The sequence below is a fragment of the Penicillium solitum genome (genome assembly GCF_028829755.1).
Source record: "Penicillium solitum strain IBT 25940 chromosome Unknown utg000008l_segment0_segment0, whole genome shotgun sequence".
Classification (NCBI taxonomy): Eukaryota; Fungi; Ascomycota; class Eurotiomycetes; order Eurotiales; family Aspergillaceae; genus Penicillium; species Penicillium solitum.
This window is the reverse complement of record NW_027072127.1, coordinates 3,870,837-3,885,166: the sequence shown is the minus strand read 5'-3', so window position 1 is coordinate 3,885,166 and position 14,330 is coordinate 3,870,837. Positions and strand designations below refer to the sequence as shown.

General features: G+C 46.7%; 6 protein-coding genes across 6 annotated transcripts; 3 read left to right on the top strand and 3 right to left on the bottom strand.

Moving 5' to 3' along the window:
* Nucleotides 1-384: 384 nt before the first annotated feature.
* On the bottom strand, nt 385-4,559 carry N7455_010762 (fungal specific transcription factor domain-containing protein; the record flags this gene model as incomplete). The annotated part of the gene is made up of 10 exons (XM_065606513.1): nt 385-1,551; nt 1,624-2,276; nt 2,947-3,069; nt 3,135-3,307; nt 3,385-3,436; nt 3,488-3,595; nt 3,655-3,953; nt 4,013-4,182; nt 4,460-4,464; nt 4,511-4,559. 10 exons carry the CDS (start codon nt 4,557-4,559, stop codon nt 385-387), a joined length of 2,799 nt encoding a protein of 932 aa, XP_065460476.1.
* Nucleotides 4,560-5,365: 806 nt separating this feature from the next.
* N7455_010761 (uncharacterized protein) lies at nt 5,366-5,629 on the top strand (the record flags this gene model as incomplete). Its single annotated transcript, XM_065606512.1, has 1 exon — nt 5,366-5,629. One exon carries the CDS (start codon nt 5,366-5,368, stop codon nt 5,627-5,629), a length of 264 nt encoding a protein of 87 aa, XP_065460475.1.
* Nucleotides 5,630-5,643: 14 nt separating this feature from the next.
* On the top strand, nt 5,644-6,468 carry N7455_010760 (uncharacterized protein; the record flags this gene model as incomplete). The annotated part of the gene is made up of 1 exon (XM_040953070.2): nt 5,644-6,468. The coding sequence occupies one exon, from the start codon at nt 5,644-5,646 to the stop codon at nt 6,466-6,468; it is 825 nt and encodes a 274-aa protein (XP_040816478.2).
* A 281-nt stretch (nt 6,469-6,749) lies between these two features.
* N7455_010759 (glycoside hydrolase family 43 protein) lies at nt 6,750-8,108 on the bottom strand (the record flags this gene model as incomplete). Its single annotated transcript, XM_040953163.2, has 2 exons — nt 6,750-7,475; nt 7,536-8,108. The coding sequence occupies 2 exons, from the start codon at nt 8,106-8,108 to the stop codon at nt 6,750-6,752; spliced, it is 1,299 nt and encodes a 432-aa protein (XP_040816425.2).
* Nucleotides 8,109-10,516: 2,408 nt separating this feature from the next.
* On the top strand, nt 10,517-11,664 carry N7455_010758 (glycosyltransferase family 32 protein; the record flags this gene model as incomplete). Its single annotated transcript, XM_040952909.1, has 2 exons — nt 10,517-11,570; nt 11,636-11,664. The coding sequence occupies 2 exons, from the start codon at nt 10,517-10,519 to the stop codon at nt 11,662-11,664; spliced, it is 1,083 nt and encodes a 360-aa protein (XP_040816530.1).
* Nucleotides 11,665-12,294: 630 nt separating this feature from the next.
* Nucleotides 12,295-13,819, bottom strand: N7455_010757 (putative integral membrane protein (Pth11); the record flags this gene model as incomplete). The annotated part of the gene is made up of 6 exons (XM_040953033.2): nt 13,805-13,819; nt 13,431-13,702; nt 13,303-13,370; nt 13,057-13,242; nt 12,696-12,992; nt 12,295-12,621 (listed from the first exon to the last, which is right to left on the bottom strand). The coding sequence occupies exons 2-6, from the start codon at nt 13,642-13,644 to the stop codon at nt 12,295-12,297; spliced, it is 1,092 nt and encodes a 363-aa protein (XP_040816655.1). The 5' UTR covers nt 13,645-13,702; nt 13,805-13,819.
* Between the last annotated feature and the right edge of the window lie 511 nt (nt 13,820-14,330).

Sequence of the window (14,330 nt, the reverse complement as noted above, 5' to 3'; positions counted from 1 at the left end):
GAGACATGACGCCAACGCAACTGCTCCGTGAATCGCGTAAAGGCTTGTCACGCCGTATACGTACCATCTATAGGGACGCAGAATTGGCAATGAGAACAGCCGTCCATGGAGGTCCAGTAAAGTTACCCCTGATTTGACGCAACTTTCTCGGGAAAGCTGAGAGAAGTTATTTCCAGCAGGAGATTTTGACGAGTGGCGGGTGGGTCTGTAGAGGAGGAGATGGGTTTCTTGATATGCAGCCCTGGATGGAGGTGAAGCTTCCTCTCGGTTAAATTTTAGTAATGAGATACGTAAATATACAGAAAACGAACGACGAAAATGTGAGTGTGGCCCTCATCTCCGTACTCAAATGATATTGTCACGATATGTTACATCCGAAGAGCATCAATTTGTCCACGGAAATCCTGCCGGAGAAAGCCATTGTTCGCACGGTATTTTGGACACAATATCTTCGAAACTCTCCGGTAATGACCAGAAATTGGGGTCAAAGTTGTCGGATTGGGCGCTTGTGCCTATTGTCATAGACTCATTGCTAGATCCGACCCCGCCTGTATAACCCGAGTCGCATCCATCCGAGAATGCTAGCAATGGGGTAAGTTGCAGAACATCTTCTGGCATCAATGGGTCCAGTATTGAACAGGCTCGATTACATATCTCACTGTGAGGCGCATTGTCGTGAAATCGTTGGAAACAACTTTGCACGGCTTGCGAGATGACATGTTTGGAATTTTGTGGAGTTCGGGGCTTTCCCAGCAGAACCAGTAGGGTTGATATTGCTAGAAAGGCGTGAAACGACCCAAGGCCATGGATATACCAGCTGTATGATTTGAATTTATGCCGTAAATTGAGGGTTTTATAGTTTGAAAGCATGGCAAGAGCAGCTTGTTCGCATTTTTCGTAGCTTCTTGTGAGAACCCCATTTTCCAATCCCTCTGGTTTCAAGAGACAAATTCGATGCAAGAGTAGAACCAAATGGTTGGTGTAATTATTCAAAATAAATGAATGTGCCTGATGATATGTGGGTAAATCAAGTTGCTCGCCAAAGCGCTCTGCCTGCGCATTCATTTCAGTCTGGAGCTGATCATCCAACGCGCCTATCGTGCCAGCGCAGGGCGTGGGACCCTTCGTGCTCAGAGCGCATATATCGGATGCCAAAGAGTAAAGGCGGAATTTGTACAAGATATATGACATCTTTGTCGGATTCTTGTACAGTGAAGGTGGTTCACTTCCACCCACGGCTTCATGGAGCGAGCCTGAGACAATCTCATCGTCTTCCACGTCCGCAGGCAGTTGGACATTGTTCTCGACTTGAAATGGGGCCAGATTACCCAGACAGGTGTTTTGAATAGTGTAAAGCATCATTAAACCCGCCCAAGCTCGTCGCCTCTCTTGAACCTCAATGGGATGCAAGTTAAGAAGCGCCGGATCAACGTGGCACCCAATGGCAATAGCAATATTAAGTGTCGTTCCAAGGAGAGCCCAAGCTGGGCCCTGTGCATGGTTGATGGCATATATAAGTAAAATGAGACATTGCAGAGTGTGCAAATTATGCTGCCACATGAAGTTATCGGCGGTTAGGCACTTCATCGCTGCTTGTCGTTATTTTGCAGCTAATGACCTCACACTTTCCGCCGTAGAAGCCTCTCGACCCAAGTCTGCTAGGACAGGGCTTTCTTTGTCAATGGCGGTGACGGCCAGGCCTAGAACGACGAATATCAATCCAATAAAGGATGTGGGCGCATTTCGAGGATCTTGTTTGAACCTGGCGTAATTCGACTGGAGAGTCCCGTCATGGAGAATGTGGAAAAGTGGGGAGAACACATCGAAAAAAACAGCGAGAAGTTCATCACAATGCCGAAATGGGGGTAGCGTGTCCAATAAGGACTGTGTGCTGGGAAGTGTGTCGGTGAATAAAAAAGCGCCAGACGGTGATTCCAGTTGAGATCGGCTCTGCAGCGAATGGAAAACATCGGGGTCGCGAGAGGTACTGTAAGGAACGTATCGTACATGACCTGACAATGATGTGATGATCCTGCCGACTTCACCACGCTGGGTTTCGATGCTATTTCGATTGGAATAGTTATCATATGTGTATTTCGAGACGGGAGTCTCGGATGACTCGTCCTGGGGTAGGGGGAGATCATCGTGAGACACAGGCGAGCGAACCGCGTGATCATGGGCGCTGGAGGTCGAAGTCAATTCAATATTTCGAATAAGTAGACTTTCCAAGTCCGAGATCCGCTTGAGAAGAATTTCTTGCTTCGTCTCATGTCGCTCTGGTTGGGGATTATGTTCAACGTCGCGCTTGAACTGGCATGTCGACGCCACTCCACGCTTTCGACAAGTATCACATGGTACCCCAGATCCTAAACAGCGTATCTTTCTCCGTCGGCAGTTTTCGCAGCTAAGGGGTAGCCTTTTTGTCATTTTTTAGCCTGCAGGATATGGGAAAAGTTGATTTTCCTGTTGGGAGGCTCGTCATCTCTTTCGAGAATGCGCCCCTCCCCCACATCGAGGTTAGGTTGCGTGTGGGGGAATTTTAATCTCGGGGGTTCGGAGGACCACTTAATCCACACTGTATCGAGATGTACCCGGGACTGACGGGGGCATACTACTAGGTGGGTATTAGTACTATACTAGCTGTCTTGAGGTTTGAGCCATTGGACTTCCGACTTCGTTACTTGTATCGGGTCGGATAAATGTTGGTAAATTTGTATTGCAATCCATAGTACTGGTAACCACTACAGTAGTATCTATCGTATAAAAACTTGAAGATGACGAGATCGATGCAATATTTTCTCTACTAGGTAATTAGTATATAACTTTACACAAGTCCCGAAAAAGAACCGAGAACAGCTTGACTGAAACCAGCCCTGGTGCTCTGGAGGGCTCCCACAATCTGTTAGAAACCTAAAATAGGATCCATGAGATCCCAATCCAACAAACCGAAGGTCTCTTGGGCCAGAGCATCCAGCCCAGCCTGGATTTTTATATTCTCAGCTTCCCTCTCATGTTCACCAGGGGCTTTCATCCCGAGAAACGGATGGTCCGACTTCATCATGGCTTTCTCTAGAGTCAGGTCAGTTTACTTTGGCTCCCAATACTAATGGTCTGAGGTCTGAGGCACAAATTACCTTTTGTTAATAGCGTAACCATATGCTCAATAGCGTAGTAACTGTGTGACAATGCTTCCCATTTATTGGGAAGCATCTGTGCCAGACAGTTCAAACCATATCGAACAAGAGCAAGCAAGGTCTTCGGGATCCGGCGTCGGCCCCCAGCATGCTCAAAACGAGCACAAAACAGGCTGCATCGATGTAAAATCCATTATGGCGAAAGTCCTTTTACCCATATAGAACAGTCAGTGGTTTGTCCCCAACTTACAGAATCCCTTTTAGTGAAGAACGAACCTTTGTGATGGGCATAGCTAAGTATGCTATTGATATGAATCGTATCAGAGTCCGTGCTGCTTCCACTGCACCCGTACAAGCAATTTCCAACCACGCGAGATGATTGGTGGAGTTGCCGCTTCTCTGGCGTGCCGTTTGGAAGATAAGAAAGGATGGGAATTGGAGAATAACGGTATGGTAGTATGCTAAATCGGATGTCAGTACGTACACTCCAAGTTATGGACCTGGATACTTAATCACTTACTATTTCCCAGGAAGAAATGTGCGATATTCTGACAGCACAGCGGCGACCCATTATCTGCTTTGAACTTAAGCCGTTCGGGAAGGGACTTTTCGAATTGATTGAGAGCTTCCTGAATCCCTTGGCTAGCCTCCCAAATCTTCCCAAGGCCCCGTTCTTGGATTCCGTATACAAGCCGTCCCAAATTTCGGATGATCTTGGTTAGTCTTGCCATGGTCATTATGAACTCATCACTCGGGGGTTGAATAGTAATGTCCTCTTCGGAGATACAGCTCGGTCTCCCGAGACAGTGACATATCATACTAGTGGAGTCCGGTCAGCACTGGATAGGTGAATTGAAACCATTAGGGGTATTACTCACTATTCAAAGACGCAGAAACTCCAGAACGTGAGCCTCCTTTTTTGCACGTATTCGCTAGACGTGTTGGCATGAGAGGGCATTTCGCGATGCAGACCAGCGGCAATTGCTTTCCGTGACGCGGTGCCACTAAGAAGGTAAGCAGAGTTAGGACGGCCTAACTGGATCTGGTACTGGGTGTGTAGCACAAGTTAGTCTTGCGAAAACCGAGGAGTTTTCATATAGGATGACTTATCATTATCAGGCCTATTTGTACAATTTCCAAGTTCACAACGTCATCTAGGGAACACCTAGCTCCTGAACCTGAAAAAAGAGCCTGTCAGCCCAGTATGCATGTCCCGACATTGTAGCCCCAAGGGCCAGGCATGCAACCAGTTGGATGTATTCTGGCAAAGAAACAGGTTCCTTCGAATCCTTATAAGCCGCTTGAACAGAATGTTTCATGCATACACCGTCTATAAAGGCTAGAAACGGTAGTTCCATCTTTATGAAGCGACCTACAAACTGCGTCGCCAGATCTCCCGGCAATAAAGCGGTAAGTAAGGACCATTTGACTGTGATCCGATTGTCTCGGAAAGAATCTGACGATGCCACCAGACTTTCAGAGCCACCGAAGGATCGCCCAAAGAATAGACCATGATATCTAAATCGATTGAGACCGTTCCGTGCTTCATCTGGGCCAGCGAGAAGAGAATCGGTAACCCCGGTCGAGGGACCTAAATGGTGATGGATCCGTTGAAGGAGGAAGAAATTGGACGATGGTCCATAGAAAAGTTGCATAGACCCCTTCAGCAATATCTAGATCATTGCCTCGGGTCGCATTGTCCTCGCCCATTGGGGGCTGAACAGCTTGTTTTTTCTTCTCGATGTAAAATGCAGCGTTCCGTCTCTGTCGGCATTTCACGCGAAGACGGCAAAGCAAGGTAGAACGGATATATGTCATTTACCTTCGGCGCGGGTATTTTACGGTATCAGAGATGTGTCGGATAGATCGGAGTTGTCGGGAACCATCCGTACCCAATGGGAAAATCTTCGATTGGACTCTTTTGTGAGTGGCTCAGGGCAGGAAAAGATATTCTGACCAATAATTAGTCTAGGTTCCTCTGATTCCGAGATTCGGTTGATGTTTTTCCCTCCATACCCAATCTATCTCCGGATTGATTTGTCAAATCCCGCTATAGTCCCGAAGCCCTAGAAGTCGAACATCAAATAGCTCGTCTGTAGATAGTACAAATGATGTCCACCCTGGAATGGAGGCTAATCCCAGAATTGGAAAGTAACTAGTTTTATACACATCGATACTTCTGGTTTGCTTCTGTGCAGATGCTACCCTACCTGCGCTGGTTCCATTCGAACATGTCGTCTTTCAAGGTTGAAACGGCACAGGAACCATCGAAATCTCCATCCTCGAAAGGAGAAATGGTGTCTGACTCGTCTACAGCAGAGGAAGCTGGAGGAATTTCGACAGACTCCTACGTCGAAAATCCTTCATCGGAGTTTGACTGGACATTTGAACGAGCTATCCAAACTATCAAGAGCCATGGACCGGAAATGGCCGAAAAACATATGACCTTGACGTTCCAGAATATCTCTGTTTTGGGAGATCCTTCCCAACTCTGACTGTCGGGCAAATCATGGATTTCTCGCTGAGGAATAAGACTCCTCATTCCCGCCCCGACGGCATAACAGAAAAGCAGTATGTGAAAACCTACAAGGAGTCTATCCTCAAGGCTCTTGGAATCCATCATACCCATGATACGCTAGTGGTAAATGAGTACGTGCGAGGTGTTTCTGGTGGCGAGCGCAAACGCGTCTCGATCGCCGAGTGTTTAGCAGGTCAGAGCCCCATTCAGCTGTGGGATAACTCTACGCGCGGCCTCGACTCTAGTACCGCACTGGACTTTACCAAGACTCTTCGAACCATGGCCCGCAGTGAAGGGAAGACAATTCTCGCGACATTCTATCAGCCCGGAAATGGAATTTTCGATCAATTTGATAAAATCCTGCTCATTGATGAAGGTCGCTGCCTCTTCTACGGACCTCGCACCATGGCCAAAACATACTTTGAGAATCTGGGCTTTGAATGTCCACGAGGTGGAAATGTGGCCGACTTCCTAGCTTCTGTGACCGTCGCAGGAGAGCGTAAAATTCGCGAGGGATGGACTGGACCAGTGCCCCACACAGCCGTGGAACTCGAGGCAATCTATCGTCGGAGCGAGATCTGCAAGCGAATGGTTCAAGCCATTGATCCACCACAAGAGTTCACGGTGGAAACTGAAAAGTTCAAGGCAACCGTTCAGAGCGAAATGCGCTCCGTTCTGCTTAGGAGAAAGCTTTCTCCCTATACTGCTGGGCTGCAGGGGCAAATCATCGCATGTACAATCAGGTACGATGATGGTGTCAGAGATAGCCCAACCCTCAGAAAGGGGTGGAGAATTCTCACTAAGCCATTGAAATGATCCAAATCTTCTCTAGGAGCGTCAGCGTTCGAGGGCTTATAAAACAAGAAAAATATGTAGGAAGCATGCGAAATTTGCTTTTTGGTGAATGAAAAAAAAAAGATGCTCATAGATGACCCCAAGCTGGTTCTAGTACAAACCGTTATGCAACTATCAAATCATGACTACCAAAATGGGAATATCCAAAACGCCCAATGCTAGATGCAATAAAAGTCCGAAACGTGAAAATTAGGTCATAACAAACCTTTGTTGCTAAAACGTATCGCAATCCGCCCGTTGGCTCACGAGTTCCCCATGGATTTCGTAGAATTTGACTCTTGGTCAACCACGAGCTTTGACATAACAATTGTATTGTTATTGGATCGAATATTAATAGCAGCAGACCACATGCACCTGAATTGACCGCAATTAGCATGGAAAACAATCCTGCCCCCATCAGTCGAGACCGTCGCACCACCAGGCGCCTCGAGACCCCAATCGCCAGTCTGCAGCAAAGGCCGATTAGCCCTCACATACGGACCCTTGAGGGATTTTGAGTGTGCGTATTTCACATTATAGCCCAGTGAAACATAGCAATGCGAAGAGAAGAACAAATAGTAGGTGCCGTCCTCAGTGAGCAAGATATCAGGGGCCTCAACAAGGGGACCATCAGTATCGTCAATATCGAGGATTTTCACTGGCTTCCCGACGGTTGTGATGCCATCGCTCTTCAACTCTTGCAGAAGAATCGGAACAGATACAAGTGGCTTCTTGCTGTTGTTGCAGTTGCCGCCGTGTCCAACGCTATTTCCGTCGCCCTTGTAGACCACGTACAGCGTGCCGTCAGTGTCTCTGAACGGCGATGGGTCGATGGCACCGCCGTGCTTGTGGGGACAGGCGAGTGGCTTGTCTTCCGGGATATAAGGCCCTAGTGGGCTTGTGCCGTTTGATACGGCAACCCCCACACAATGGTGGCTGCCATAATTCTTGGCTTCTCCTGAGTAATACATAACAAATTTGCCGTCGTCCTAGAAATGCATATGTGAATAAAAGGAACTGGATGGGATGATGCTCATGAGTATGCTTACCCGCTGGATCACATCCGGGGCCCAATGATTGACCTTCTTCTCCCAAGCGCCGAGAGTCGGCATCGCATCATAATCCTTGTGAAGAGTCCAGTTGACAAAATCGGTCGATGTAGCAACAGGCACATGGATACTGCCGGGGTTCCTTTTCTTGGGGTTGGTTCCGTAGGCATACCATGTGTCATTGTGCTGAATGAGTCCCGGGTCCGGGAAATTGTGGAGGGCGAAACTCGGCCGGTTCTCCTCAAGTTGGTAGCTGTGGTCTTCATTTGGCTGAGGTCGTTTCCAATAGTCATCAGTGTCTTTCGCAAAGCCATAGATCTTTGTGAAATAGATAGGGAGGGCAATGACGAGTGCTGTCAAGGCCAGTCCGAGGAACCCCAGAGCACAGAGTATCCCAATCTGACGTCGCCCCCATGGTCGGGTGAAGAACCGTTTCTTTTCCGCTCCGGCTCCCGCTTTCGCTTCCAAGGAAGATTGAATCTTGCCCCCATCTGAGATTTCATTAACTGCGATGGTCTGGACGACAGAGTGAGCCACATATTTCTCAGGCACAATGGAAATGACAGTCGCCATTTTTTTTTCTTGGTGATGCCGGAGAAATAAAAATGGGTTGGCGCTGGGATTTCTTATGGAAAAGGACACTGTTGGCTTGAATCAATTGCTTAATCGTGTGTGGTTGAGGCTCTGGGTAAGCGCAGGAAGGTCGGGTTATTCCATAGTGAATGACTTTCCACAATGAGTTTTGAGAATTGATTACGGAGGTTAGCGAGAGACAATGAAAGAAAAAGAGAGATAAATGGCGAGTCTATAGGGCTTTATTATACGGCATGTATCCGAGAGGTGATAAATCGCTCAAATGATGTGAAACGGGGATAATAAGCCGAGACACGACTGATTGGCTATAATCCAAACAAGGAATAATCGGATTCGAACCCTTCGAGTACTCACACTAAGACATATACCATAAACCCTATTATTGTACTTACAACGCCTATCTCGGAGGATTTGACTTTTTTTTCCAAGCACGCCATCCATGGTATTTGATGTCGATAGATCCTGCGTACCCTCATTAATCTACTTTGGGACGGCTCTGCAGAAGCAAAAGGGAAAATACATATCTAACACCCAAGCTTTTGCGGGTGTCAATAAGCATGGGTCAGTCCAATGAGAGTGTTCCCGCAGAATCAACCAGTCGATGATCACTTTCTATTTGTAGATTAGCTCTAACAGGGTGGGGGCATCCATTAAATCGAAATCCAATGTTCCAACGACAGCCTTGATTCGCTCAAATCTATATCTGGCTTAAACGGGCTCTGTCTAGGCAACACAGTTGTTTCCTTCCAAGGTTTCTGTTTACCCACTAGAGGCGCGAAAGAAAGGGTTCAGCATGAAGTATTTTTTTTATGAGAGTGAGAAGGAAATATGAAGTACGGAGTACCAAACCTGACACATGATAGTTAACAGCCCTAGAGGTGTGGTAGCCAAGCGATGGCTAGCGTATGCCCACGTGTACATACATGTGCTATTGGGTTGGGAATTCTTTTTGTTACACGTTGGATTTAATTTTCAGGAAGAATTTAGGGCCAATTGCTAGCCTCTGGGGGATTTTGCCAAAGGAATCTCTCCTTGGTCGAGACTTACCTACTCCGTACATAGGAAAAAGGAGTTAAGAAAGCTCCTATGGTGCAGTCCCTAATAGTAGAATCTTATACTCCGTACGGAGTACTTCATCCAGTAGTACTCGGTTTTGGCCATGTTTACCTAGGTAGCTCTATCTTTCTGTATTAAGGTCATGATCTAAGTTTATTTTTGGTCTGTCTTGATTCTCCTTGTCTCCCTCTCACAGAATTTTCTCTCTTAAAGAATACTCAACTCAATAAATTCAACCAGCTTCAACAGCATTCATATTGTTCCTACTATATTTCCTCCATTATTTAAACACACCACTTGGCTGGCTTGGTGGACCATACTGTTGAACTAGCTAAAGTAATAGAACGTGTACGAATATATAGTGCCAGTATAGCTTAATTAACTTAATGGTAGTATTAATTCTTGATATCTAATATGGAAGAAGAATAATTATTTAGAAATAACACTATATGAAGTTATATACAGAGATATACTATGTACTTTTTTTCTTCAAGTTGCTTGATATTCCTTACTAACCGATTATTAAATAATATAGACTTAGTTCACACCATATATAACTATATAGTGTAATTCTACTCTGTAGTTCTTAGATGAAGAGGTGTCAATAGTGTTTGACTTATGTTATGAATCATTTCTCTCGGGATGATCATCGCCGATTCTGGAAGAGCAACAAGCACCTCATGTGGGGGTGCTCCGATAAAGCCAAGTAATTTATGTAGCAGGGACATTGTTAATGTTGTCAATATATGTCAAAGAAACTTAAGAGATAGAATAAAGAATAAACTATGTAAGAACGAACACTGTTAAAGATGGTGATAGTGTTAAGTCACATCTCAAAGACCACGTGAGCGGCTCCACCCAACCTACAAGCTGCTTCCGGCATACGCAATCCTCTTACTTGACTCGTGGACGTCTAACAAAATTAGCCACCAAGGCGATAAATTACTCGCTGCTAGACAGCGTGGACTGCTCTTCCATTCCTCTCTCCTTGTTGTTCTGTGATACCGCTAGGTGACTGGCAATTCTTACTGGCTTTTTTTTTACGCCTCCTATTCCGATTCTGGGTTGACCGTATCTCCGACCATCGAGGTCACATCCAAGACTTCCGCATATCGATATGTCACCCTCTCGATTTATTTAGCCTAGGATTTGGAATCGCTCGACTGCCACACCCACCGAACGAATCGCATACCAAGAATATTCAAATTCCCCGCGCTCGCGGATCACAGAATACAAAAGCACGGAGACCTTGATTCCTATATTCCAGCCAATCTACGGTTGTCGCAAAATCAGCGGTTTATTTCCCGACTACACCAGCCCCATCGCCTGTCATGATCACCCCGCGCAAGGTGCTGCTCGCCCTGCTCTGCGTAGTCAGCTTTGTTCTCATCCTCCGCTCGTTCCGAGATCCCGAGGTTCCTGGGGCGCCTGGTTACAGACCGGTGAAGAAGATATCACAAGAAGAGGATGAAGCGATAGCAAATTTGGCACGGAAAACACCACCGCAAGGTCGAGCCCAATTACCCCTCGGCGCATCACTGACAGCACCGCTCCGCGAACGTCTCCGGTATCAATTCCCATATGAAATCGAAAACAGATTCCCCGCATACATCTGGCAAACATGGAAATACAATCCGGCATCGTTCTGGTTTGACGAAGACCTTCGCGGTCCGGAGGCCAGCTGGACAGAGATGCACCCCGGGTTCACACATGAAGTCATCCCTGATGAGACACAGCAACACCTGGTCAAATATCTATATGGATCAGTTCCTGAAGTATTCGAGGCATATGATTCGCTGCCACTCGCCGTCATGAAGGCGGATTTCTTCCGATACTTGGTTCTTCTAGCGCGCGGGGGAGTATACAGCGATATCGACACTTCGGCACTCAAACCCGCGCACACGTGGCTCCCCGAAGAACTTGATCGATCAACTATCGGATTCATTGTTGGCATCGAGGCTGATCCTGACCGCGATGACTGGCATGACTGGTATTCCCGCCGTCTTCAGTTCTGCCAGTGGACCTTTGTGTCGAAGCCCGGGCACCCGATTCTTCGTGATATGGTGGCTTATATCACCGAAAATGCTCTGCGAATGAAAAAGGCGGGCATCCTCAAGGTTGGCAAGATGGATAAGACTGTTATGGAGTTCACCGGGCCTGGGGCTTGGACGGATTCTATCTTCCGCTACTTCAACAACCCGGAATACTTCAATATCCAGCCTGGTGATAAGAACATCACCTACGAAGACTTCAGCCACCAGACTACACACCGCAAGGTTGGTGATGTGGTTGTTCTACCCATTACCAGCTTCAGCCCTGGTGTGGCGCAAATGGGTGCGGGGGATACGGATGATCCCATGGCTTTCGTGAAGCACAATTTCGGAGGTACGTCTTTATCTTTGACATTCATTTAGTCTCATCTGGACATCGTACTAACATTTTGATCACAGGCACATGGAAAACAGACCCATCGCTGTGAAAATTCCCAACCCTTGTTCTATTCGACTCCAACACTGTACACTGTATAGTATCAGGGGCCTATTGCAGGCCTTTCCTTGCAGTTCATCTCCGATTTCATCACCCACGCCTCCCCTCTAGATCTCCCGATTGTCTCTCCTCCCGTCACAAACTCTCAAATATCCGGCATCGAACTATCATCATCGGTGCCTTGAAAATGACTGAGCCCAGGCGCAAGCTTTAAACCCGTTCCATGTTTCATGATACCTGTTCATATGATTCCCCCACTTTGTTTTTCATTGTTACATACACTGTGCTTTTACTTTTTTTCTGAGTAAATGGGTTGCTACTAGCTATACTAGCTGCTTATAGATTTCGATTTCAATCTCATTGTTGTGATAGCCAAAAAACAAGTTCGCGAGGATTTCCCGTTGCCTATGAATGGGGATCTCGATGTATGATTCTCTCGCCCAGATATCCATTATACGAACCTAGGGGATATATTACATATGAATTATGTTGTCATAGTGAATGTCTAACCGGTGTATCCAGAGGAAATATGTGTTTGGTATCAGATATATATAATTCCATTTCTCATTGATCAAAACCCCCCAATCTCCAAAGTCCCATAACACCAAGACCTAACGCCAAATCAAGGAGCAGCGCCAGACTTGACTGTAAACTCCGAAGTCACATAAACTTTTAAGTTGTCCGCTTCCGATAAAATATGCTCCTCGCTATCCCCATCATTCGATTGCGACCCGGATCGAATATCGGTAACCTGGTGCCCTTCGGACTCATATATAGGGTCGAAATTGCTCTTTCTGCGCCCATGCCCTGTCCCTGTCCCCATCCCCGTTCCTTGGCGAACAGAGTCAAGCGCATAAGTACGCGAAGTGTCGCGGTTTCGGTATGAGCTCACAGTGGAAGCGAAGGACTTAAACAGAGGTCCGTACGTGGGAATGCAGGCGATGATAACCTAGGCATTTTTGTTTCGTCAGTTTTTTCTTGGACATGAAAAATGGACTAGAAGAAATAGCAAAATCCACTTACACCCAGGCTGATCTCCACACAAGACCAGATCACGATATTCTTGCTGTCAGTGTAGGTTTTCAAGTCCCAAACGGTGAGGATGCGGATTATCTGGATCACGGTCACGAAGAAGCCGAGAGCAAACAGGCAGCAAAGGAGGGCCTTTTGTTTGAGGCGGAGCTGGAGTTTCCAAAGGACTGGCAGAGGTAGTGCGATGATTATCAGGTCTAGCACGATGCTTGTGCCTCCAAGGGCAAAGTAGAATGGTATGGCATCGATACAACTCCCCTTGAGAGAAGCATCCCATTGTTTTGCGACCTGATTGACGTCAGATACTCTGTCTTTTCACCGATCAATAAGCGTTGGAGAAGGAGAGGCTGACCGGTATGCAGGAGACTGATATGATAATGGCGAAAATCAATTGGTTAACGACACACACAACGATGGCGGCAATTATGATCTTGCGATATAGTTTGATGATTCCCGCAATGCGCAGATACGAGGCTAACAAGGCGACTTTGAATCCGAGGACAGCGAGACAGTAGACCGGGCCGCCGGTATATTGGATCTATGGGCCAAAATTAGTGTCAGGCTCGTGATCGAACAATGTTGGTCGTGCGATGCTCACCCTGCCAAATGGAATAATATTCTCCTTTGGAAAATAGGCGGCGGTGAGTCCTTGGCCCCATCGTGTCTCTGGGATAGTCATTCTGTCAATTCCGAATTTAACCTTGGCCGATCAAGGAATCGACTCACGAGCGACAGCGATCCCGGCGTATGCCAACGTTAACAGTGAACTCACCAGTGCCGCATAGTCATCAATCCATGGAAAACGCTTGTTGCTTATTCGCACATAGAACCGCAGACATACGGACAGGAAAGCTAGAATTGAGCACACCAAGCAGACTGCGATCACTCGAGAAATTTGGCTATTTGGGTCAGCCTCGTGGAGGTTGTATACCCAGCCCATGATTTGATCATTATCACACAAGTAAAGAAATTTGGCCTCCGACAGGGGATATGGTATTCTTATTCATAATTATTACGGAGTCCACGGGCAATCCAATCCGTACAGCAAATTCCCAAATGATCCGGGTGGGGTGGGGCGGGGCTTATACTTATCGGCGTACCAAAGTAATTAAGTTGCAGCACTAGATTCACAAAAAAGACAGGGATCCATATGAATTACAATTTGTCAAATTTTTGGTTTTTGGTTTTTGGCTTTTGGCTTGTCTTAGATATGTGGAGGCTACTAGAATCCATGAATATGATTTTGAATTACGGGCTGTGCGAAAGAAAAAGGACTCAACACCATATTTGAGAATATTGAAAGCAGAAAGCCAGCTCCGTACTATGACATAGGTATCCACGGATATCCGTGATCGATGGATTATTTATTAGGTAGTCTCCCAAAAAAGAGGTAAAAGATCTGCACCTGAACCGTGGAATTACCTCAAACCATATGTTCCAGTCCATGGAACATCCATGGATATTATCGGAAGGGACCACCTGGGCACCTGCATATGTGGACAAGCGCAAACCTTGGAACCTTGGAACCTTTGAACCTCGGGAGGTCGGAATGTCTCACCATTAAAGTTTGAGGAAATTTCCCAAAGCTGCCCAGGTGCGGAATATGTTTGAAGGCGGGGACATGGC